The sequence below is a fragment of the Ictidomys tridecemlineatus genome, chromosome 14 (genome assembly GCF_052094955.1).
Source record: "Ictidomys tridecemlineatus isolate mIctTri1 chromosome 14, mIctTri1.hap1, whole genome shotgun sequence".
Lineage (NCBI taxonomy): Eukaryota > Metazoa > Chordata > Mammalia > Rodentia > Sciuridae > Ictidomys > Ictidomys tridecemlineatus.
In genome coordinates this window covers 62,401,132-62,424,563 of record NC_135490.1, presented here as the reverse complement: position 1 = coordinate 62,424,563, position 23,432 = coordinate 62,401,132, and the positions used below count along the sequence as shown (strand labels likewise).

The following is a 23,432-nucleotide window of genomic DNA, read 5'->3' as shown; positions in this document are numbered from 1 at the left end:
TTCTCAGTTTTATGGTTACAAAAGGCTTAAGGGTCCTTTCCCCATTCTCTTTAGACTTCACCCTGTGAAGCCAATGAACACAACAGCCACCAAGATTGCTAACTCCAGTTTGGGAACTGCTACCATCATCAGTGAGAATTTGATCAATGAAGCCATGATGAAGGTATGTGTTCTAAGACGTTGTCATGTTAGTTAGGGGTCTACAAAACACTCATGTCCAGAGTTGTCATTATAGCTGGTTGTGAAGGCACACACCTGTACTCCCAGGAGGCTGGGGATACTGAAGCTGGAGGATCACTTGAGCCTTTGGATAACCTGGAAGCCCTCAGCCTTTCTGCTGGATGGATAATTACTTTATAGTCACCTATTCATTGTTGAAATTGTCTTAACATGCTTGAAACTGGCACTTCTTTGTATTTACTTTAAATTTTTATTTTTTGCAGTTCTGGGGATCAAACCCAAGGCCTTACACATGTTGGGCAAGTGCTCTCTTACTGAGCTACATCCCCAGCTCCTGGTACTTCTCTTTAATGAGAAGAAAATGTCACCCACAATCTGGCCCATTCAAGTCAGATGCTTTCTTTTTTTCCATGTTTCCTTTTTATCTTTTGGTAAGAATATAAAATTCTTGAATTGTGATTATTGCTTAGATGCACTTGTTTTATGACTTTATTTTGAAATAATTTCAAATATAAAAATGTTGCAACAACAGTACAAAGAACTCCTGTACACCCGTCCTCTGGATTCACCAGTTTTGTTAATGTTTGACCTTTTCATCCTTGCCTCTTTGCTTCTTCTCCCTCCCCTTCTTTGCATGTGTGTATACCCAGGCCACATGTAACTTCGAGTCTGAACCATTTGAAAGCATGTTGTATACACTGTGCCTTTTTTTTAAACCCTTAAATATTTAAGTACATAATTCTAAGAATAAGGATAGTCTATAAACTTAACAATACTGTTTTCTCATCTATAGTACCTATTTCAGGTTCTTCATTTATCCCAATAGTGACCTATTTAGTTGTTTTTCCAGTCCTGGATCACTCACTACAGGTAGTTGTCTCTTTAGTATGTTACTCTAGAATAATTCCTCACGTTTGTGGGGGTTTTTTGAACTGGGGTTGAAACCCTGGGCCTGAGCATGCTAAGTGTGTACTCTACCCCTCAGTTACACCCCTGTCCTCCCCACATCCTCTTTCTTTTTGTTTTAAAATCCGGAGGATTTAGAATACTGCTGTGTTGCAAAGCCCTGGTCTTTGATTCATTATCATAAAAACTGGAAGAGAATGATTTATGGAGAAACAGTGACCTTTAGTAGGCAGGGATGTGTTGTATTTCAAATATGTAGAGAGGAACTTCCTCCTGACTACTGGGAACTGCAGTCTGTAGAAATAAACTCTTGAGCTGGGGGTATAGCCTCAGAGGTAGAGCACTTGCCTAGCATGTGTGTGGCCCTGGGTTCCATCCCTAGCACTGCAAAACTAACAAAAAACTTTCTTTTTATTTTGATTCAGGGCAGCTAAAAGATTTCTTTCAGTCACAGATTTTATAGTCCCCTGGACTCCAGGGCATCATTTTGGTTTTTGAAATAAAAATTTTTGCTCGCACCACTATAAACTTTTTTTTTCTTTTTTGTTGTACTGGGAACTAAGGCCTTGGGCATGCTAGGCCAGCACTCTACTACTGAGCCACATCCCCAGCCCCTGAAAGCATTTTTCTTTTTTAATTTTTTAGGTGTAGATGGACACAGCACAATACCTTTATTTTTATGTGGTGCTGAGGATCGAACCAGGGCCCCGCCCATGCTAGGGGAGCCCTCTACCCTCAGTCATAATCCCAGCCCAGCATTTTTCTTAAGTGCTGGGGAATGTTTCTCCTTCTGTCTTCATTGTACCTCAGCCATGAGGAGCTGGGATGAAGATACACTGGAGGCTGGAGATGCGAGTCTTCAGTAAAAGACTGAGCAGTGACAATTAATTATTGCTGAAAACAAGGTAGCCTCCTCATTCAGCTCCCTTGCCCTCTCTCCCCTGGTAGAACATTCCAGTGGGCCAGGTGTTAGGCATTGTTCTCAAAATTACCTGCTGTGACCACACTGAGTACCTACTACATTTTAGCCCTAACCTAAAAATTTATACGTACTATAAACCGACCTGCTCTGCTTGGCTGGCTTCTGTGTGATTGTTGCAGGTAGAAGCAGCAGTACTGTCTTCTTGGAGTTAATAATATTTACCAGGAAATCAGGCAAAAGAACAAAATAAAGGTGACCAGAATGAAAATTGAAGTCATTCAGCAGCCTCCCATCCCCTCTTCCTTTCACTGTAGAATGCTTTGTGGCTCTTTCTGGTTTGTTTATTTATTTTGGTGCTGGGGGTTGAACCCAGGGAGAAACAGACACTTTGTTTTTGGGAAACTGGAAAGACTCTGGGCTTCCATTTTATTTACTCTTCAAAGCTCATTTAATCGGAGGTCTATCTCCTGGAACTGATTAATAGAATGACTTGCCTCAAAACAAAGGCAACACTATTTATTTTGCCCTGATATGTACACCCTGCTGCTGCCCCTTTGCCTGCCACAAATCTCTTGGTCCTGGACCCTCTCTCGTAAATATTCTTTGTAAATGTGGAAAATCCCCTGGAGACTGTACCATTGGCCTGCTGTATAATAGACACTTTGTACTAGGCATAAAGCAGTATTTATAAAAATAACTACTCTTAGGAATGTCGCAAAATAAGAGAGGTTAGGGAAAGAAATTGTATAGCTAAACTTAGGAAGGCCTAGCTGGATCATTACTACAGTGATTTCTGCCCCACCTCCACCCCCGCCCCCCGGCTGTAGTTTTAGGACCTCCATTCTTCAAAGATGATTTATAATTGGGAGTGTATTATTTACCCAGGTGGCTTTAACACTCCCATTTTAAAATAATAAAGACAACTGGATCCTAAAATCTTCTGTTATATTACATGGAAAAAGTTGGATATGCATTTCCATGTATGTCATTATTGCAACTACATAAAAAGAAAAATGCAGTGTGAAACTAGATCCTAGTAGGAAATACACAACAACAAGCACCGTTCTTTCTTGTATTACCGGGTGTTATCTCTGTGCCTCTTCCATGAGCAGCTCACTTTTTAGAAGGCTGGATTGTTTTATGATTTTTCTTTTAAATCACATAACTAGGATTGCTTCATGATTTCAAAGTCCTATTTATCTTCTTTTCCCTTTGATTATAGAATCCAACTTGAATAGCTGGTTGACAGTTTGTATGAAGACTGTTAAGACTCTTAAATGTGTTCACCTTTTCAGTTCTAGGTGTTTATGTTAAGGAAATATTTAGAGATATAACAAAGATCTATGCATGCATTTTAATAAAAATGTTATGGATAATTCTGAAAATTGAAAAATGACCTGAATATCTAGCAATAGAGAGATGTTAAAATATAATGAGTTTTTAATAATCTATGAAAATAATTTTAACCAAAATTTTATGATAGGAAAATTCTCACAAAATAGTAATAATATAAAATTATATTCTTTATGATTCTAACACTGTAAGACAAATATTGTTTTTGTAATTGAAAAAAACTGTTATTTGAGGGAGAAATGAATTGATTGATTACACTGCTGGAGATTGAACCCAGGACCTTGTGAATGCTATGCAAGCACTCTGCCTCTGAGTTTCATTTTCATCCCAGGAAAAAGAATTTTTTTTTTTTTTTGCCTCAAAGTAAAAAAAGGTATTGAGAATGTGGCTCAGTGGTAGTGTGCCACTGGACTCAAACCCCAGTACTGCAAAAACAAAAAAAACCTTTGAGAATGTATTTTTGGCCCTTATTTACAAAGATGACTTTTCTCTTGATACAAAATATAAGCAGACATGGTACTATTTTTGTGGTAAAATATACATACTATTAAAATTTCCCATCTCATCATTTTTAATGTAGCATGGTAGTGTTGGGGACATTCGTATTGTTGTGCAATCAATCTCCAGACCTCTTGCATATATGCAGTTGTTTGGTTGAATATAGAGTTGGAAGTCACAAATAGAGTGACTGAGCTAGGGGTATAGCTCAGTGGCAGTGCTTGCCTAGGGTGTGCTAGGCACTGGGTTTGATCCCTAGCACTGAAAACAAAAACAAAACAGTAACTGAGATGCAGAGGAGATACCCTAGGAATGTATGCTTTCAACAAGTTAAAATAATGAAGGATTAAGGAAGATGCAAGTTTTAGATAAGTAGTCCAACATCTCATTTATTATGTGCAGCCTGAGTTGGGTTAAAACTCACTCTGTATACGTAAATGTCAGTGTGTATTTCTAAGCTAGTATTGCGATCATGAAGTTTTTGTTCCAGGCCAAAGTAGGAGGGTTGGGACTCCAAGTCCGAATTCTGGCTTATATACAAGCAGTTCACTTCACTGACTGGAATGGGCTTCTGTTCATGTGTTGAACAGTGAGTGTTGATTCTGCCCTTGATTTAGCTTCTCACAACTTGGAGGAGGTAGTCTCTTAACCTTCCTGGTAGTCTGTGAAACTGTTGGACCCTCAGGACAATGAAACTGTCATTGCTTGAATTCTATAGGCAAAAATCATCTTGTGGTTGCTCCAGGATCTTGTTTCCTTAAACTTATAAATCTCCTAAGCCGGAGATTACTGGAAAAGTCACGATTTTTTTCCTCCTTTATGGAGACTTAGTATGATTTGTTATGTATTAAATACAACTTTTTCATCTTGTGTTTCCTCAGTGCTTCAGGCTTCTTTGGCTCCTGTGGTCCTAGATTATAAATGCTAGTAAGGAACAGCAACACAGTAGCTATGCAGGGCTTCTGCCCTCATCAGGAGTGAGAACACTCAGCTCTGGGACAGGCCACTGTGTACCCAGAGGGCGTGTCCTAGATGGCTGCCAGTGAGACTGTGACCTAGTGGCACTTGGCTTTGACTCTGCATATTTTTTGAGTATGAAATTACTTTAGGTGAGGTCTTTGAGTGGCCACTGCACTGACCTAATCACCACATCCTTCTGAGTGTAGCTTAGGCAGTAGCAGACTTTCTGGAATGATCAGCATCTTGTCATGTTGGCAGGAGAGCACCTTCCTGCACCTTCTGTCTCTAGGGATTCTTCATGGTCCCCTTCTTCCTTGGTGCTTGCATTGTTAGCACATTTGGAGGATTGAGTCCTCCTACTATTATTATTATTTTTTTGACATGGGGTCTCACTTGTGAGCTCAAGTGATCCTCCTGCCTCAGCCTCCCAAGAAGCTGAGACTACAGGTATGCACCACCATACCTGGCTGATGACATTTCTTTTTCCTTTTCTATTTTTGCTTGCAGTGCTGGGGATGAAACCTAGGGCCTTCAGCATGATAGGCAAGTGCTCTGCCTCTGTGCGATAACTCCTAGTCGTGGAAATATTTTTAATTTTTATTTATTTATTTATTTAGTTAGTTAGTTGTAGATGGATGGCATGCTTAATTTTATTTGTTTATTTTTATGTGGTGCTAAGGATTGAACCCAGTGCCTCACATGTGCTAGGCAAGCGCTCTGCCACTGAGATACAGCCCCAGCTCCTGTGGAAATATTTTTTGAAACCACCAAACCAAAGTCAAGTTCAGAGGTCTGTGGCCTATGAGCCAAGTGTAGTTTTTACTTGTTTTCTTTTGCAGTGCTAGAGACCAAACCTAGGGCCTTGCACATGCTAGGCAAATCTCTACCACTGAACTATATCCTAAGCCCCTGGCTTTTTACATTTTTTAAAATAATAAAACAAAAATCACAACTAAACAAAAACATGCAACAGAGACTCTATATGGTCTATAAAGTCTAAAATATTTCTTACTCACCCTTTATAGAAACTTAATCAATAATCTGTTTTTACTGTGCATTGATTTCCAAGAGACTGAGGTCACTAATAACATTTTCTTTTGTTTTCTTTTTAAATATTTGATATCTATGCTGATTTTAATAATCTTTCCCCCGCTTTCTCCCTTCTCCCAAGAAATACAATCCTTCAGACCCTGCCTTTGCCTATGCACAGCTGACTCATGACGAATTGATCCAGTTGGTCCTCAAACAGAAGGAAACCATAAGCAAAAAGGAGTTTCAGGTTCGAGAGCTGGAAGACTACATTGACAATCTGCTTGTCAGAGTCATGGAAGAAACCCCCAACATCCTCCGCATTCCTGCTCAGGTCGGCAAAAAAGCAGGAAAGATGTGAACTTCCAGGATAAAACACAGATGCTTTTGTGTTTGTTTCCACCTTCTCTTGAAGTCAAGAACATAGTATGTCTGATAATCAGCCAGTAGGCTCCAAATCACCATCTCTCCTGTGTGTTATCTGTCAACAGTTAATTGTACCAATCGAAACTAGGTTAATTATTACAGTGAATCTTTTACTGTACATTCCCAGGGTTTTATTTTCAAATGCCACTGTGCCTTGAACTAGGTTGTAAATATTTTATGCCCACCAGAGACGTAGTCTTAAGAACTAATTCCGAATCAAAGATTCAGATGGCACTGGACATACTAATGTCTTTTAATAGTGGGGTTGTCTTTCTTATTGAGCTTTTTCAAATATATATCTCCAGCCATTACCGTTTGGGGTGAAATGAGAAAAGGACCGCAATTGGTGCTGTTACCTGTTTTTTTCTTGGCCTTTAAGCAGCTCAGGTGTGGCTTTTTGGAGGCAGATGCTGAATTTTGATACCATGTAAATTTACCAGGCTTCTTAGACTTGCTTCTTGTTTCTCTTTTTCTTTTGACTTGGAGCAGTCATTTAGGGAAAGCCTCTCGAGTGTGCCTCTTAGATTCTGAACAAACCACCTCTTCTCAGCATCAGCTTCCACCACTCTCTGACCTTAAAATATCCATAGGTCCTTTCTCTTGGAGGTGTAAAAAGTAGAATATGGGACTTAGAGGATCACTTTTCACTCAACTAGGAGAAGTTGATCAAAGTCAAGGTTCCTGCTGGCTGGACTGGCTTTGACAGTGCCTTAATAAGGGACTGGGTGATCCAAACTCTTACTAAAACAGTTCTTTCAGGTACAGAATGGTTTTAGTAAGATTCCTTTGGCCATTTCCATCTGTGCCTTTGCTTGGCTTGCTGGTTTCTTTGGCAGCTTCCCTGGAGCGGGCCAGGGCCCCCTGACTCCTCAAGATGAAGAAGGCTGGGGTGTAGCTCAGTGGTAGAGCTCTTACCTAGCATGTGCAAGGTCCTGGGTTCCATCCCCAACACCACAAAAAAGAGGAAGTAGGAACCTTTGTCATGTGTGTCATGAGAAACCACAAAGGGATAAGGATGTATCCATATGACTTGTCCTCTAAATACTGTCTGTCTCTGCTTGAAAGGAAACCTGAGTTACTCCCAGGATACTATGAGAGTTGTAGTGCAGGGCTTAATTTAGTTGATAAAATTTAAAAGCTAGTAGAGAACAGAAATGCTGCAGCCTTTAAACTGTTGCTTATTTTTTGTTTTCCTTCATGAACAGACTCACAGACATTTTACCCCCTTGTTAGAAAATTGTGAAGAGTGGGCTGGGGATGAAACATATGCAGAGCACTTGCCTACATTTGGGAGGCCCCAGGTTCCATTCCCAGCACCAGGAAAAAAAAATTGTGAGGAACAAGATAATACTTATTTTGGGCTGTCTGTATTTTTAAAATTAGATTAATACGGACATTTTTTAAAGCTAGGTATCTGCCTTCTTTGTAGCTTGTACCACCACTTCAAGTTTTTCAGGTAATTTTACTGTTGTTCTCATCATATTGAAATTAGAATGTTTTGAGTTGCTCATTTTTCCCCTCCTGATTGTGATGGAATTTCATCAAATCCTGACATCTCTCCTGGAGAGGAATCATCAGAGGTCAATGGCATGGGCATGGGTTGAGATGGTGGCAGTTATTAAATGGAGACTGTCTTCTGTGTATGTCCTTATTACGGTGAGGGCAAGGAACAAGAGTCCCTTTTCAGGATTGTTCTTCCTGCAGCCTTGGTTCTATTAGAGCACTTTAATCTGAAGGGTGATATTGTAACTTGATTTACCTAATTAGCTTTTAGGAATCCATAGCTATTTTATTTTATTTAATTCTTTCCTGTAGTACTGGGACCACTGTAAACTTCTCAGATGCCTCGTATTTTTGTAGTGCTGTGAAATGTGTTGACATGCCTCTAAAGAAACTGTATATCCACTTGAGCTCTGGAAATGTACATGTATATATTTGTTCTGCATCATATTTTTTACTTGATATAAATGTATTTTACTGTGATAACCCAAGTGCGCTGGGAGGCAGGTATATACTGGATGGTTTCTCTCCTTTGAAAGAGCTAGTGTGAGGATCTACTCACACTACATGCTTTGGAGATATCTGCTGCTAGGACCTTGGATATGTAACTCAGTCAACATTGGAGAGGGACATCTGGGTGGAGGAGTGAATTCCTGTTCTCTGAAATGCCGCTTGGGAACTCTGGAGAATGAAGGACAATTTACTTCAAGGGTATCTGGCTTCTGCCACTGCTGGAAAAAAAAACCAAAAACACTTTCTAGCATTCCTTGTACCTCACAAAATAGATAACCTGGAGGTCATTTAGTTACTAACTGTCCTTGGCTCAGTTTGGGGCTGGGAGAAGGGACTTATCTAAGAACAGCTGCAGCATGCTCTGAGCCATTAACAGAAGTTAGGGAACAGCCTCTGCACAGGAGCAGCTCTAACTGGCATAGGCCTAAGGGCAACTATCCGTCTGCACCAGGAGAGCTGGCACTTGCCTGAGCCCCCTGCAGATGCTAATACCTAGCAGGCCCTGGGAGGAAGCTGTGTTCCACAGAAGTGAGAGCAGCTCTTTTTTGGGGGGCGGGGGGGGGGGCTTGTCTGGTTTCCTCCAGAAACAACAGCCAGGACTGGAGGAAAGCATCAGATTAAGTACCAGTGAACTTCATTTGGAGGTCATTTTTGTGAAAAAATGTCAATCTTTGGCTTGTTTCATATCATCTCATTCCTTGGGCTTTGCCAGATGTCCTGCCTTTTTATTCAGCCTGCTGACCTCATTGAGGCAACAGAAGGTGGGAGCAAGCAGCTGCCCTTTGCCATGCTCTGTATGGACCCAGAGTGGAGGGCCTGCATGGATGAGATGCAGCCCTGTAGAAAGCTTTCTACAGGGCCCAGAGGGAGGAAGGTCCGACATTGTGCCACATACTGTATTGAAGGCCGGAGGCCTGTTTGTGTTAAGTTATGTAAGACCTTTCTCCCTGGGTTCCTTCTCCCAATCAACCTTCTTTTTTTCTTCTCTTGGTGCTGGGGATTAAACCCAGGACTTCGCACATGCTAGTAAGTACGCGTTCTACCACTGAACTAAGGCCCATCTTTTTCCTTTTTTTTTTTTTAGATCTACTAATTAATTGCTTTAGATGGGAGAACCTTCCCTTCTAATATCCATACCAGTCTCAACTCTGTATTCTTCTTCTTCTACTATGTGAGTTACTAGTTGACTTTCCCCTCCCTCCAATTGAAAGATCCCCCAGAGTTTTTGGATTACAGAATAAACTATTTCTTGTTTTGTTACTTTGGGATTTTAAAATTTCTTTTGGCTTATTTTTAAAAAGTAACCTAAAATTTCCTATAACACTAAATAAAATGGTACTGTCTTTCAAAGATTTTTGTGTATTTATTTTAATATGGGTATGATTAAAGTTTCTTCTGTCTTCTGGAAAATCTCTTAGAGTGGTATATGTGACTCTCCCACTTGGATTCTTGTTGCTACCACCTTGCTTGATGCCCAGGGGTCCCTAGGCCCTTTCTCCATCAGAGGACAAGACATCTCTATATCCCTTCGCTAAGACACACTCCTCATCTTGTCCTGAGAGACTATGGTATGACATTAAGCCAGTACACATCATATGAATATTCTGCTTCTAGCTCTAAAGCTGCACCTTTTCCTTTGTAGCTGGTGCCTTTAGCTGAGCCAGTGGACACAGAGCTTTTCTTGTTTTCCTGTGCTTATACACAGTTTTCCCAGAGAATGAAGTCTTCACCTGGGGACATGAGTTGAATTCACACTGGGTTCGTAAGTGCCCCATCTGGGAAGCAGTTTCTGGGTTCAGTCAACTTAGTTGATCCGCTTAAGAATAGAGGCTATTGGGGCAAGACAAGAAGTCTCCTCTGAGCTCATCTCTCCAAAGGCCAAATCTTTTTCCCAGTGAGGGAAATGTTTGTCTTGTAGATATTAAGGTCACATTACAGAGCAACAGAGGCAGGTGGAGCCCATGAAGCTCTGGGTTGGGTCTGGGGAACCTCCCTGGATTTGGTGGAGAAGCTTGGATACCCCAACTGGACATCAATGGAAACACCATGTCAACGCATCTGAAAAAAGTTTCTTTTCATCCCCCGCCCCTTTCTCTCTACTGGGGATGGAATCCAGAACCTTGCACATGCTAGGCAAGTACTTTACCACTAAGCTACATCTCCAGCCCCAAAATAGCTTCTCTTAATGAAGAAACTCAGCCATATAGGTTTGGTTAAAAAAAAAAAAATCCCTGTACAACACTTCCGTAGCATGTGTGAAGCCTAGATTCAATTCTCTGTACTAGAATTTAAAAAAAAAAAAAAAAAAAAGGGAAGAGGCTTCTAGGTGAAGTCTCCAAGGAAGGAAAGCTTACACAAATGACCTCAGCTTTTCTCTTGTAGAGTCTTTTGCTTTTGGAATTCTCTGTTTGGTTCCTGCTACTGCCACCAAGCCCAGCCCCATTTTCAAAATCTAGGGACACAAGTCTCTCTTTTGAGTCCCCTTAGCCCAGCTGCTAATAACAGAGCTTTTAAAAAAATACCAAAAAAAACCAGGTGGCACAGGTTCTGCTTAGCTGATCTAATGACTTCTTGTGGTCCATTCTGGAGCAGCAGAAAACACTGTTCCTCCTCCTCCACTCTCCAATCCATATGCTCAGTTTGCAGATTTTTCTAAGTAATATCATAACATGTTTGTAAAAAAGTAAACAGTCAAAACTTCCCCCTACCAAGAGGTAACCACTATTATTTTGACTACTTGTCCTAGAAATTTTCCTCTGATACAAATAGATACACTTTAAAAGGAAGATACAACACTTGTGGCTTGGATCTTAAATATCCCCCAAAAGCCCAGATGCTAATGGCTTGCTCACCAGCCCATAGGGCTTTTGGGATGTGGCAGATCTTCTAGGAGGTAAGACCTAATTGGAGGGAGTTAGGTCTTTAGGGGTGTGTCCTAGAGGGAATTTTGGGACCTTGGCCCCGTTCTGTCTCTGCTTCCTGGCGGCCTCGAGGGAGGCAGCTTTACTCTACCACATACTTAGCTATGATCTGTGACCTTGCCACAGGACCATGATCCATAGAGCCAACGGACTAGGGACTGAAACCATGAGCAGAACAATGCAGAAGGGAAAAACAATGTGAGCAAGGAGAAATACCAGAATTTTGGAAATCCTGGCCAGGTTCTATACTGCGTCTCGTGGCTATCTCACCAGCAAGTGCTAGAGAATGAATGTCCACCAAAGAGCTGAGGTGGTAGAAAGAAAATCCAGTCAGAAAGGCTCCAAGGCCTGAGGCAGTTGCCAGGCTTAGTGTGACAATGAGACAGTGTATTCAAGGCTCAGAGTGAAACTGGGTTAGAGTCACAAAGTTTCAGTCAAATGCGCTGAGAGCGCCCAAGATTGGAGCCGAGTTACAGACCTCAAGAGCAGCCTGACTCTCATTGTTTACTTGCTCTGGATTAGAATGATTCTCCCACTGTGGAATTCAGTCCATCTGGTGCTTCTGACAGTCCCACCCGGAACAGGTATTCACAGGAGTTGGGCCACTTTTTTTCTGAGCACCATCTTCAGGATAGGAAAGCCAATCTTTCTGACAGAAACCTGGAATCAAAGGGAAAGTGAGACTGGCAAACTGCTCACCAGAATACACATGGCTAACTAAGGGAGGGTGGGCAGAGGGCTTCCTTCAGGCCATATCTTGCTCTCCTTCCATGCTGTCCTTTTTAATGTACCTTCTAGAAAGGGCCTTGGCCTCAAAGTCAGCATTGCACATCTGGAAGACATCTGGGGCTGCCTTTTCTTTCTTTTTTTTAAGTTTTATTTCTCAGTTGTTGATAGAACATTATTTTAATTTATATATGTGTGGTGCTAAGAATTAAACCCAGTGCCTCACATATACTAGTGCCCTACCACTGAGCCACCACCCCAGCCCCTGGGGCTGCCTTTTCAACAGCTTCCCCCAACCCCCAGCAGCTCTAACCCAGCCCACTGAGCACTCAGCTGAGGGGCATCACTTACACCAACAATCCCTATCATGAAAGACAATAACACTAAGAAGAGTCAGTGGTAGGGCAAAGCACACTGAGGATGATGTGTCTGTCCTGCATTCTTGCCGCAAGGCAAATAAATACAAGAACGCAGGACAGACACATTTCCAAATCAATCACTTTCCTGAGAAAGCGGAGACTGCGCAGACTTAAATGGCTTAGCAGAGTGCGCCATCTTCTGACCTGGATTTTACCTTCCTCCCAGCCTGTGTCTGAGGACAAGGCTCCATTATGGTACCAATACACCCATCTCTTGTGACTAGAAAAGGGAATGACATTTCTACCTCCTTACAACTGCTATTTGGAGGATCTAAGAACTGCTTTCCCACCTACAATGTATATATAGTTGGGGAAAATGGAATGTTGAAGTAAACCCCTTATTTTTGATACTGGGGATTGAACCCAGAGGGGCTTAACCACTAAGCCACATCCCCAGCCTTATTTATATTTTATTTAGAGACAGTATCTCACTTAGGGCCTTAACTTAGAGTCTTAGAGCCTCTCTAAGTTGCTGAGGCTGGCTTTGAACTCATGATCCTTCTGCCTCAGTCTCCTGAGCTGCTGGGATTACAGGCGTGTACTACCACACCTGGCCAAAAGCCTACTTTTTAATATTTTTACTTTATTTTATTTTTGGTGGTTCTGGGGATCAAACAACATGAGGCTATACCGGTGGGTCACACCCTTAGCCCTTTTTATTTTTTATTTTGAGACAGGGTCTTGCTAAATTACTGAGATTGGCCTCAAACTTATGATGTTCCTGCCTCAGCCTACCAGATAGCTAGGATCACAAGTGTGTGCCACTGTGCCTGGCTTTTTATTTTTATTTATTTATTTTTTTAAAATTTATTTTAATGTAGTTAGGTTCAAGATCTGCACAAAATTGGGAATAAGATAAACCTGATTCTATTCTGTTTAATAAAGTAAAGAATGACTTCCGATGATAATTATGTTGCCTTTAGGTACATGTTTCTTCTCCCCAGCAGGAATGTCAAGTGTATATTGTAAAACTAATGGAAGTCCCTGAGATGTACATGTGTTCTCCCATACAAGTGTGTCTTACTATTTACCTGCCAGACAAACAGAAGTAAATCGTCACCCAATACCTCACTCTGGTGAGGAAATCTTGAAGACGGGGGACTTGGAAGGCCATAACCCAGATGTGGCTGTTGTGCTGAAGCCCAATTCTTGTATGGAGTTAGGGCAAGAAATTCAAATTTAAGTGAAGATTAATTAGGGATTATTATGTCCCTTGATTGGGGGAATGTCTTCTAGTATGATAAAGCCCTGTGATAGTGGATAGGTTTTCTCTAAAAAAGGAGTAGTGATTCTCTGCCAGGAACAGTGGCCCACACCCATGAACCTATGTAAGGAGGTTGAGGCAGGAGGACTGCAAGTCAGAGGCCAGCCTGAGCAACTTAGCAAAACCATGTATCAAAATAGAAAATATAAGGGCCTGGAGATGTAGTTCAGTGGTGGAGTGCCCTTGGTTTTAATCCTCAGTAAGGCAAAACAATAAATTTTATTCTTGCCCTATGTGATTGTGCTCTTCTGAAGTCCCAGTCTCTCAGGAGGCTGAGGCAGAAGGAACACCTGAGGCCAGGAATTCAGGGCCAGCTTGGGCAACTCAGCAAGACCCCATCGCTTAAAAAAAACAACAAAAAACAACTTTATTGCTGGGTGCCATGGTGCAGCACCCAGCAGCTTCAGAGGCTGAAGCAGGAGGATCACAAGTTCAGAGGCAGCCTGAGCAATTTAACGAGACCTAAGCAATTTACTGAGACCCTGTCTCAAAATGAAAATAAATAAATAAATAAATAAATAAAAAGTTCTGGGGAATGTGGTTCAGTGGGAATAGCCCTTCTGAGTTCAATTCCTGGTACCAAAACCAAACCAACTTTATTTACTTATTTGAGATACTACAGACTGAATCCAGGGGATTACACATGCTTAGGCAAGCACTCTTACCACTGAGCTACATTCTTAACCTGCCCCATCACTTTTTAAATTTTATTGTGACTTAGGGTCTTGCCAAATTTCCCAGACTGGCCTTGAATTTGCAATTCTCCTGCCTCAGCCTCCTGAGTAGCTGGGGGTCACAGATGTTACCACCTTTCTGGCTTAAAATCTTTACTCTTCATGAATACAATTAGAACTTACCTATAAGAAAATATACTGTTGGGTGGGGGCTGTGGCTCAGCGGTAGGGTGCTTGCCTAGAATGTGCGAAACCCTGGGTTCGATCCTCAGCACCACATAAAAATAAATAAATAAAATAAAGGTATTGTGTCCAATTAAAAAAATAAATATTTTTTAAAACAGAAAATATACTCTTTTTGTTGATGTTTAATTTAGACTCAAACATATTCATCATGTCTTAATCTTTGTGCTGCTATAACAGAATACAGGAGATTTTGTAAATTATAACTAACAGAACTTACTTTCTCACAGTTCTGGTGCCCAAGAACTCCAAGATCAAGGTGCTGGCAGGTTTGAAGGCTGTGTCCTCCAGAGGAGATTAATCCCATGTCCTCACATGGCAGAAAAGTGAAGGGCAAAGGGACCAACATCTCTCCATTAAGGCCTTTTATAACTGCATTAATCCATTCTCTTTTTTAAATATTTATTTTTTAGTCATATGGACAAATATCTTTATTTTTATATTTATGTGGTGTGGAGGATCGAACCCAGTGCCTCATGCATGCTAGGTGAGCGTTCTACCTCTGAGCCACAACCCCAGCCCCCATTAATCCATTTTTTTAATACTACTTTTTAATGTGAAAAGTAAGAACAAAAGGAATAGAAGATAAACCAGAAACTAATGAAAAGTATTACCTCTGGAGGTTAATCCATTCTTAAGGGCAGAGCTCTCATGATCTAAACAACTTCCCAAGACCCCACCTTATAACATGTTACATTGGGGATTAACACATGAATTTTAGGGGACACATTCAGATCATTGCACATTTCTACGTGTTGGTTTGAGATGGGCCTTCTTGCACCTTCCAATTTGCCAAAAGCCTCACTACTGCCTATTATTTCACTCCAAAGTCCGTTAGACATTCTTTGCAATTTGCCTGGGGAAGCAGCTCTGAAAAAGAGAATAAAATTTCCTGCTCTCTCACTACATTACTCTTGTAGCAACATACTTTGCACTCGGGCCAAAATTAACATTCGAAGAGAAATGAAGAACCTGCGATTCCCAGTGCTTTAAAAACAGGGTGGTTCAGGAGTGGCAACAATTTCTAGTCTGTTATACGTGTCCATGTACGTAGAAAGTTTCCCCAATTCAAACCCCACATGGCCCATCTCAAACCAACTACAGAGAGCAGAGAATGTGAGTCGCAGTTCAGACCGGGAACCTCTTCTCTGAACTCATGTTTCTAACGGAGCCTGAAGAGGAGAAGACCGGAAGTGGCGCGCCGCCGTGGGGAGGAGCCAACCATTTATGCCGCCGTCGCTCTGGACGGAAAAGAAAAGTGCAGCCCTTATAAGGGTCCCCTCCTACTCTGATAACACAGTTGCTGTTGCGGACGGGGAAGGGAGTATCCAAGGCTTCAGCGACGTTGCGCAGGTGGTGAGATGCCGGGCGGAGGCCGATGCCCCGACTGTGGTTCTACTGAACTCGTGGAAGACTCTCACTATTCGCAGAGCCAGTTGGTTTGCTCTGATTGCGGCTGCGTGGTCACCGAGGGGGTACTTACCACCACCTTCACCGATGAGGGCAACCTCCGAGGTACCTGTGTTTGCCCTTTCCTGGGCCCTGGAAACAGCCTGGGGCGGTGGAGGGATTTCTTCTCTTCTCCCCCACTTTCCCAACACGCGCTCACTTAATTGTGGCAGAAAACGGCCTAAAGTGAATAAATGAGCTGAGGACATCAGGGACTGCCACTCATCTGTGTTTCCTTAGTACCTGGAATGATGTCTGGCTTATATTGTAGGTATAGTCAATCTTAAATAAGTGAAATTAAGGAAGTTCTACCTAGATGCCAAATCAAATGATTGTTGAAAGATTGTGGGTAAATTCTTTAGGAATACAGCACATGCCAGTATCCCAAGTAGTTTTAGCGTTGGTGAACCATCTCTTTTTTATTTTTCTTTGATTTTTAAGTCCCTGATCAGTGCAGCCCTCAAAGTATTCAGCGAGATTACTGTACCTTCCTCAGTCATTGTGCATTTGATATTGCTTGTGGACACAGAAGACCAAATGGACTTTTACCTTTGCATGCATGGGCATCTTCTGTGAAACAGGGAGCAGATGCACAATGATTTGAATTCTGTTCCCTGACCTTGTGTATGTGTGTGTTTGGGGGGTGCAGAGTTCTGATGAGTAGAGCTTAAGCCTGATATTTGTTGTTCATTATTTTACAGAAGTAACATATTCTCGAAGCACAGGGGAAAGTGAACAAGTTAGTCGCAGCCAGCAAAGAGGTGAGAATCACTTTTATGACATAATGGCTTTAAAGAAAATTATCCTGATGGCCCAGCTCATCTATGTGCTTTTTCTGCTTTCCGCATTAAGGTAGAATATAAGAAAATAATAATTAGAAATAAAGGTTGGGAGTCAGGTGGTGGCACACACCTATAATGCCAAGCTACTCAGGAGACTGAGATTGCAAGTTTGAGGTCAGCCTGGGCTACTTTGAGACCCTGTCTCAAAATAAAAAAAAAGGGCTGGAGGTGTAGCTCAGTGTCAAGAGTGCTTTTTTTATCCTCCAACCTTTTTTTTTTTAAGTGGGGGACTTAAAAAGAAAGGTGGGGGTAGTTCTGAGAATAGGAGAGAGAGAAAAAAAGAATAATAAAGGTTGGGAGTGGTTGTGAGAGCAAGAGCAATTCAGTATAATATTTGGATATGTTTGTATAGAGTATATCTGAGGTAGCCTCAGGGAGTCTAGGTAATACTTTGGCTTTGGGGTTGAGAGTGTAGTTTTGTGGTAGAATGCATGCTTAGCATGCCTGAGGCCCTGGGATCAATTCTTAGCACCAAATAAAGAAAGAACTTTACAAAAAAGCTTTGGCTTGACCATGAATCAAACAAGCCTCCAAAAAAGTGGTGACTTATTTGTGATTTCTTTTTGCAAATGTTTCTGTACCTTTAGAATGACCACATTGGAGCTGAATTGTAGCTCAGTGGTAGAGCTCTTACCTAGAATGTGTATGGCCCTAGGTTTGATCGCCTATACTCGGGGTTGGGTGGGGTAGGGGTAGGAGAGTGTTCTGTTCATGCAGAAAGGTCATTTTTGCATTTGGTATCTGTAACAGGTTTAGCAGAACTGAATGAAACCCTAGCAGAACTTGCTAGGAGATACACACTAGTTCCTTTGACCGTTCTAACTCTTGCTGTGGGTTTTCCTAGGTCTCCGCCGGGTGAGAGACCTTTGTCGAGTTCTGCAGTTGCCACCAACGTTTGAGGATACAGCAATTGCTTACTACCAACAGGCATATCGGCACTCTGGCATCCGAGCTGCTAGGCTGCAGAAGAAGGAGGTGTTGGTTGGATGCTGTGTTTTAATCACCTGCCGGCAGCATAATTGGCCCCTAACCATGGGAACCATCTGTGCCCTATTGTATGCAGATCTGGATGTGTTTTCTGGCACTTACATGCAGATAGTGAAGCTCCTGGGGCTGGACGTGCCATCCTTGTGCCTGGCAGATTTGGTGAAGACTTATTGTAGCAGGTACCTGCCTAGGAAGAGACGCTGAGATGAGTTATATCCTTATACCTAAATTCTTTTTAACTGAAGGGTTTTTGTTTGTTATCAGAGCTCAGTTAAAAGGATGTGGAAGAAAACTATCTTGTTCCCACTATTAATGAGATTAATACTGTTATATATTTCTAGAATTTTATAAGTTTCAAATTTCATTGCTTTCACAGCAACCTTAATGATGTAGGAAAAGTAGTTCTTAACCTTGGCACAAGGCTGCTGTGTTGCTCTACTCCTGTTACATGCTTTATGAATGGCAGTTCTGGGAATTGCATGGTATGGGGCATGTGTGGCTGTGTGCAGTGCCCTGCCTCAGCAGGATCATCTGTAAGTGGAGCTGAAAGGATATTAGTTAATGGAAGGACTGGGGTTAGAAGCTAAGTCTTTTTATTTTATTTTATTTTTTAAGTAGCTGTGTTCTTTTAGTTTGTTTTTGTTTTTCTTTGGTATCAAGGATTGAACTCAGGGGCCACTGTGACCACTGAACCACATCCCTAGCACTATTTTGTATTTTATTTAGAGACAAGGTCTCACTAAGTTGCTTAGGGCCTTTCTATTGCTGAGGCTGTCTTTGAACTCTAGATCCTCCTGCCTCAGCCTCCCAAGCCACTGAGATACAGGTGTGCGCCACCACACCTAGATTATTTTTTCTAACAAGTATAGTAGATTCCCAGCAGCACCACCACCACCACAACAACAATAAAAAAGTAATGGTTAGGGGTGTACCCCTGTGGTATAATGCTTGCCTAGCATATGAAAGACCCTAGGTTTGATCCCCAGCACCTAAATATGTGTGTGTGTGTGTGTGTGTGTGTGTGTGTGTGTGTGTGTGTATAAAATAATGGTTGAAGCTTGATTACTTCCTAGCTAGATGACTAGGGGCTGAGTTTCAACTCTAAATGCATATAACTAGGTACATTTTTATGAAGATGAAATGAGAGAACATTGTAGAGCACTTAGAATAGTGACTGTCAGGGAGGTGCTCAAGTGATAGTACCTTGATGCTTTCTTCGACTACCTCTATGAATTTGCTGTCAGTAAACTTGAGTGTTCCCAAGAGGTCAGAATAGCTTTCCCTCCTTGAGTGGCCTGCCCTTCCTCATCCTGATAGAGCAGACTACCCCACCAGCCATCATCATTGAGAACTGACCCTTATTTTGCTTATTTCAGCTTCAAACTCTTTCAAGTCTCCGCATCAGTGCCAGCCAAATACGTGGAAGACAAAGATAAGATGCTGTCTCGAACCTTGCAACTGGTAGAACTGGCAAATGAGACGTGGCTGGTGACTGGGCGGCATCCCTTGCCTGTCATCACTGCAGCTACTTTCCTGGCGTGGCAGTCTCTGCAGCCTTCAGATCGTCTGACATGTTCCCTTGCCCGATTTTGTAAATTGGCAAACGTGGACCTCCCGTACCCTGCTGCATCTCGCTTGCAGGAGCTGCTGGCTGTGTTGCTGCGGATGGCTGACCAACTGGCATGGTTGCAGGTTCTGAAACTTGACAAGCGGTCTGTAGTGAAGTACATTGGTGACCTTCTTCAGCACCGTCACATGCTGATCCGCATGGCCTTTCGGGATGGAACAGCAGAAACGGAGGAGGAGAAGGAGCAGCAGGGGCAAGGGCAGGAGCAAAACCATGGAGAAGAGGAGGTGGGGGATAGCTCCTTAGATCTGCGCAAGGGGAAAAGGCCAGCTAGTCCTGCCCTTCTTCTCCCACCCTGCATGTTAAAGCCTCCAAAGCGGATCTGTCCGGTACTCCCTGTATCCACAGTTACTGGAGATGAGAACATCTCTGATAGTGAAATAGAGCAGTATTTGCGTACCCCTCAGGAGGTTAGGGACTTTGAGAGAGCCCAAGCTGCTAGCCAAGCTTCCACAAGTGTCCCTAATCCTCCTTGATGCACAGCCACTGGAGGTACCTTACTTCCTGACAGCAACTGGATAATAGGCCTGTCAAATTCAAGGAAATGGGTATATACAAGCCCTTGGATATTGTCTTGTGTAAAGGGATCAAGAGTGGTACTACAGTTAGTTGGACTGGAAGTCCTGGAGTAGAAGCTGGGAGGAGTGACTACAAGTGGAAAAGAGTCTCCCTTGGTGCAGATCAAGTTGCATGTGTTCACATTCTGTGGGATGTGAACTGGCTTCCTCCTGATGTGGAAATGCCAGCCTCTTTTGCATTAAACACATCGATAGTTTTGCAGGCCTAGTATGGCTGCCTTAGTGGCACTTCTGTGGGGTGGCTGGTACTGTCAGTACTATCCAGCCTCAAGAGCAATAACTGGAGAATTCTTTGCCCCATATCCATTCTAGGTACTGGTGGGTTTGTGTATGGTGTCATGAAATCCTCTACCTCATTAACAAAAGGACTGTGTGTGGACTATGGCTATAGCTCAAAGGGTCTTGCAAAATTTTAATATATTAAAACAAGAGGCATCTGCTAGAAAACATTCTATTGTATAAAACCCGAGCTTTTAAAAACATGTTTTCTTTGGCACTTTTCATTCCCTCCCTCCCCTTTCCCCAGAGTATTGCAAAAAGCTCTCCAGTGCTAAGGCATTGGCAGGGTATGTAAACAGCAGCCAGCGTATGTGGAAGAATAATACAAAGCTTTTTTTTTTTTCCCCCTAATATTGTCTGTGCAGCAAGCATAAATAACAAGACCCATCTCAAGAAGCATGGGTTTCTCCCTTCCCCCGTGTCTTCTTCCACTTGGTGGTCAGGCCAGGGTGATATGAAGACAAGGAGGGGACTTGGACCAGATCTGGGTTCCCTGTTGCTATTCACAAGCCCCAAGGTTCCCTTTACTTCATTTGGTCCTATAGTAAAAGACTGGTGGTTGCCATTTAGGTTGGGGAAAATATGGGTGCTGAAATTTTAAAAGTAGTGAAGGCACTGGCCCTTGATGAGCTGCAGGAACCCTAGCCATTACCTCTAGGTTGGGCTTGGGCTTCTGAGTCCAGGAGCTGGTTTGACATTTGGGGGTTTCTCCCTACTGTGGAATTGAGAAAGAGATTATGGGGTGACTCTCCCATGTGGCTCATGGAGGCAAGGAGATGTTCTTCCTTGATGTTGGAAGGCCCAGACTGGGAAATAGTTCTTAATTGAACAATAAGTGCTTTTCCAGACACCACCTGCAATGTTAGGGTGGAGCTGCACTTCAGAGCATTTGTAGATTCCACCCATATCCATGTACCAGCTCCCTCCACTTAAGCCCATGGGACATGTGGCAGTCAGCTTCTCAGATATATGACCTAGGCTTTGTCCTGAGGCACTGCTGCTGAGCCCTGCTGTAGGGTTTGTGTACCACTCCATGGGGATGGTGTCTCTCCCTAATTGTGCACCTCCTCTCCCCTAGGATTAGCTGATTTGCAAAGCTGCCTTTTACACTGCCCCCTCTTTATTGCATAGTAAATCCCAAAAAGCAGCACCTGTTACCTGACACCTGGCTCATCTGCTAGGATGGCTCCCTCAGCCAAAACCTGGGGAGGAAAAATGGCCCAGGATCTAGGCAGTGATCCACCCACCTTGCCAGAAGAGGGCGATGAGGAATAATGTGGTTCTCAGGCTACCTCCCTTCATCTGTGTCTCTCTAGTAAGGCAGTGTGGATGGGACTGTGGGGAGAACTTAAAAGCCCACCTGGGCTGTGCAGTGCCCTTCACTCTATTTGCGGGTTACTCCATAGACTGATAAGGCTTTCTCCCTTTTCTGGGAGGCCACCAAGAACTTGACCATCAAAACTGGCCTGAGCTGGACGGACATGTATCACTTTTGTTTCTAGGATTGTCTGTCGCTACTGCAGTGGTGGCCCTCCAGGCATGTGGCAAACATCTGCCAATCTCCTCCCAGCCTCCACGAGACTAAAGCTGGTGGGCTCACATGCAGCCATCGGGATGGCCACCTCAAACCTGTTGACGTACCGGTAGACGTCTTTCAGGGCCCCGGTATGAGCCCTTGTGACCGGCCTATACTAAAGCGTCCCCCGCCCCTGCCCTAGACGGTGGTTTCGCTCTTCCAGAGGCCTGTCTTCATGCAACCGCCCCCAGCCACCTCTGCGCCTGTCATGTTGACATCGTCGTACTTGCCCCCCTTGGGGGCGCCGTTCAGGTTGGCTGTGTTGAGCGGGTACGAGCGGCGCTTGCTTTCTTTCTCCAGCGCGCCGCCGCCTTTGAGATTGTCGCGGCTGGCGCTGCGGCGCTGACCCGGCCGCCCGGTCTCCGGGAGTGGTGCGACGCTGGTGTCGCTGCCCTCGGATGGGGTGAGCATGGGCTCGCCCTCCAGCGGGAGGCCGGCGCCCGGGCTGTTGCGGCTGCTGCCTGGGTAGCTGTCGGAAGGGCTGTTGTGCAGGCTGCCGCTCTCGCTGGATAGCAGCTCTGGCGCCCCGGGGGCCGCTCCTGTACGCAGGGCCTTGAGCCGGTTCTTGCCCCCAGCTTCCCCCGCGCGGTGCCCCTTGGCCCGACTCTTGTGCACTCGGCGCCCATGGTGCAAGTTGTTGGGGTGGCGGGCAACAAGGCTCCCCCGGGAGCCCGTGGGCTCTGGCTCCCCTTCCCCACGTGCTGCAACCCCTGCCTCGCACACCTGACTCTGGGCCAGCTGTAGGTTGGTGAGCTTGCAGGGGCCCAGTGGTGGCATGTGGCCGCTGCTGCCGCTGGGAGAGGATTTGAGGGAGGCGGGCCTCTCCCCCAGCACAGGGGAACCGTCCTCTAGGGGGGCGGGCAGGGCTCGGGGTGGGGTGTGGGAGGCCGAAGGCGAGGCAGGAGGACAGCAGGCACGCCAGGAGGCCCTAACGTCCCTGCGCCTGGCACAATGATGAGTGAAGACGAAGAGGCCCAGGGCAGAGGCCGCCACCCCATACAGACAACTGCACACTACCCGGGGCAGCCAGCGCTGGGACACTGCCAGAGCCCCGCAGGCCCACATAGCCAGGTACAGGAAATGTGTGGTCATCAGCGCCCCCAGCTGGACTCCCGGAGAATAGAGGACGTCACCGTCCTCCAGGGGCCCGGGAGTCGCCACTCCAGCGCTCCCAGTAGCCAGAAGGGAGCCTGAGTCACTCAGAAGGGCACCGCTGCTCCTGAGTCGGGTGGAACCCCTCATCTCCTCTCCAGGCTCCAAGGAGATCCTGCTGTTGCCTGCCTTTGTGCTCTGTGCCAGAGGACCCCGCAAATGCAGCCCTGCACACAGGAAGTAGATCCAGGTGATCAGCAGAATCAAAGCTACCGGGATGTAGAAGGCTCCGAGGCTAGGACGCCACACCAGCCAGCAGCTGAGGGGAGACACAGAGGCAGTGGATGAGGATGAGGAGCAGCACATCTGACACAGGACCCACAAGCGGAGGTGGTTGGGGAGATAGGATATGGGAAGTGCAGAGGCAGCTCCGGGCTTAATCAACATGCATGAGATTAGGTGGGGTCC

General features: G+C 44.2%; 3 protein-coding genes across 8 annotated transcripts in view; 2 read left to right on the top strand and 1 right to left on the bottom strand.

The window, feature by feature from the left end:
• Rab11fip1 (RAB11 family interacting protein 1) overlaps nucleotides 1-9,637 on the top strand; it is a 31,368-nt gene extending 21,731 nt beyond the window's left edge. For both annotated transcript variants that reach the window (XM_005338379.5, XM_005338380.4), the window contains 2 exons: nucleotides 55-163; nucleotides 5,991-9,637. In XM_005338379.5, the coding sequence (XP_005338436.2) occupies nucleotides 55-163; nucleotides 5,991-6,209 (328 nt within the window). In that variant the 3' untranslated portion in view covers nucleotides 6,210-9,637. The remainder of the gene's footprint in view (nucleotides 1-54; nucleotides 164-5,990) is intronic.
• A 6,098-nt stretch (nucleotides 9,638-15,735) lies between these two features.
• Nucleotides 15,736-20,499, top strand: Brf2 (BRF2 general transcription factor IIIB subunit). Its single transcript, XM_005338378.5, has 4 exons — nucleotides 15,736-16,049; nucleotides 16,685-16,744; nucleotides 17,670-17,991; nucleotides 19,189-20,499. The coding sequence occupies exons 1-4, from the start codon at nucleotides 15,896-15,898 to the stop codon at nucleotides 19,913-19,915; spliced, it is 1,263 nt and encodes a 420-aa protein (XP_005338435.1). The 5' UTR covers nucleotides 15,736-15,895; the 3' UTR covers nucleotides 19,916-20,499.
• Adgra2 (adhesion G protein-coupled receptor A2) overlaps nucleotides 20,453-23,432 on the bottom strand; it is a 38,284-nt gene continuing 35,304 nt past the window's right edge. For all 5 annotated transcript variants that reach the window (XM_040268833.2, XM_005338377.5, XM_078031205.1 and 2 more), the window contains one exon: nucleotides 20,453-23,283. In XM_040268833.2, the coding sequence (XP_040124767.1) occupies nucleotides 22,011-23,283 (1,273 nt within the window). In that variant the 3' untranslated portion in view covers nucleotides 20,453-22,010. The remainder of the gene's footprint in view (nucleotides 23,284-23,432) is intronic.

Bases quoted from the DNA above. Each gene is read 5' to 3' on its own strand.
- Brf2 (XM_005338378.5), top strand. From the start codon at position 15,896: ATGCCGGGCGGAGGCCGATGCCCCGACTGTGGTTCTACTGAACTCGTG. The intron at 16,050-16,684 runs GTACCTGTGTTT...ATTATTTTACAG, and splicing joins CGATGAGGGCAACCTCCGAG to AAGTAACATATTCTCGAAGC. The intron at 17,992-19,188 runs GTACCTGCCTAG...TGCTTATTTCAG, and splicing joins GTGAAGACTTATTGTAGCAG to CTTCAAACTCTTTCAAGTCT.